The sequence below is a fragment of the Arachis duranensis genome, chromosome 4 (assembly GCF_000817695.3).
Source record: "Arachis duranensis cultivar V14167 chromosome 4, aradu.V14167.gnm2.J7QH, whole genome shotgun sequence".
Lineage (NCBI taxonomy): Eukaryota > Viridiplantae > Streptophyta > Magnoliopsida > Fabales > Fabaceae > Arachis > Arachis duranensis.
This window is the reverse complement of record NC_029775.3, coordinates 121,717,745-121,719,406: the sequence shown is the minus strand read 5'-3', so window position 1 is coordinate 121,719,406 and position 1,662 is coordinate 121,717,745. Positions and strand designations below refer to the sequence as shown.

Genomic DNA, 1,662 nt, shown 5'->3' with positions numbered 1-1,662 from the left:
ATACAAGTTAAAATGAAATGAAGTGAAGATGTCATCTGAATATGCATATAGTAATTCAGAAGTAGAAAATAACTTCTTGTGCCTCATTCATATATTGTGAAATATAGCCAACGTTATATCTCTGTTTTCAACCGATCTACGTTTCTATTACGTATAGGAATAAGTTTTGTTTGATATTTTATTCAGAATCTGCAAAAGCACTAATCATCTTGTGAATCATTGTTGTTTGTTGACCATTTTATGTTTTATTATAAACACACTAATAACATTGAGACATCCCTTAACTTTTCTGGAGGATTTGTGTTACACTCAATTTTAAAGAATTACACATGAAAATAATGTTTTCGTCTAGACAAAGACTCCATTTAATATTACATCAACTAGAGTGTTCCTTAATGGAGTTACTTCACTTTAATAATATTCTTTAGCAAACTAAGAGTGTTAGTTATGCTTAAACATGGCTTACTTAACGGATACTTGTTGCAAAAACAAATGATGAGTGCAATTCTGATCTTCACAAAGCAAAGTAAATTAACAATTAGAACCTAAGAAGAAACATAACTCTTGAGAAGCCGGTTAAGAAACACATACATCTTATACACAAGTCAAGCAACACGAGCATCGACAATGATGAGCCATTGTATTGAACAGAAACCAGATCACGGAGCTGCAAAATAATCATAAGAAACGTTCAACTCCAAATTTAGCATGATTGCAAAGAGAAGAGGCAAATCGGAATCAGAATTTCATCACTTGATTGATGAAGACTTACGGGAAATAAACTGTATAATCCATCCAAGAAGAGGGATATGATAGAGGAAAACTTTGATCGATGACCAAAAACGACTGCAAGCAAAAGCATGAATGATAAAATGAGAGTTGAATGAAGCGTTAATTCATTCATATAAAGATAGAAATGAAACTGATGAACTAACCCGAAGAGAACAAAACAGCCGTATATTTCAAATAGAATGCCAACTATGGGCAACCTCACAAAAATGAAAAAGAGGCCAAGAAGAAATGAAGCAGTACCCTGCAAAAAAGGAAAGTAAGTAAGTAATGGAAAATATAGAAGGACTGATGAGAATTAAGAAATAGGGAGGGACCTTATAATTTGCTGGATTTGTAAAGAGACTAAACATGGAACGCCATCCAAGTAAAATGGCTACCCCTGCCAACCAAAATATCTGATTCCACATACAATACAATCAGAGACCATACAAAGAAAGAAAGAAAGAATGAAAGAAAGATGCTGACATTTCCGAGAGCAAGCAAGCCGCGGTCGAAGAAAAGAACAACTCCAAGGAATGTGAAAAAGATGCCGAAACCAATCAGGCCTATACCGGCCTCTGCCAGTGTTGCACGTCAAAAAGTCAGTTCAAAGACACACGGAGGACTTGCAATTAATTAATTAATTAATCAAATGCTTACTCTTCATCTCGGTTAATTCATATGCCATGTGGATCAATCAAAGCAACCTTCAAAGTTCTTTGGATCTGGATGATTGATCATTCACAGGATGCAACCAAAATCAAATTTACCTCTAAGCTTAGGGCTGAGAGCGTGCTACAACTTCCTTGGCTCACAGATTCACCGTCATCACCTCTCACGGCGCTCTACCTGTACACTGCAGTAGCAAAGTGAATTCAGATTGGATTTGGG

General features: G+C 35.7%; 1 protein-coding gene across 2 annotated transcripts; it reads right to left on the bottom strand.

The window, feature by feature from the left end:
• Positions 1 to 263: 263 nt before the first annotated feature.
• Positions 264 to 1,662, bottom strand: LOC107486865 (vesicle transport protein GOT1). Of its 2 annotated transcripts, XR_008008215.1 has the most exons (7): positions 1,432 to 1,662; positions 1,258 to 1,349; positions 1,107 to 1,187; positions 936 to 1,033; positions 773 to 846; positions 592 to 667; positions 264 to 512 (listed from the first exon to the last, which is right to left on the bottom strand). XR_008008215.1 is itself a non-coding variant. In XM_016107433.3 (6 exons), the coding sequence occupies exons 1-6, from the start codon at positions 1,457 to 1,459 to the stop codon at positions 660 to 662; spliced, it is 381 nt and encodes a 126-aa protein (XP_015962919.1). In that variant the 5' UTR covers positions 1,460 to 1,662; the 3' UTR covers positions 264 to 659. The 2 variants fall into 2 exon arrangements, 1 of the variants encoding a protein (XP_015962919.1); XM_016107433.3 differs by having other exon boundaries at positions 264 to 667.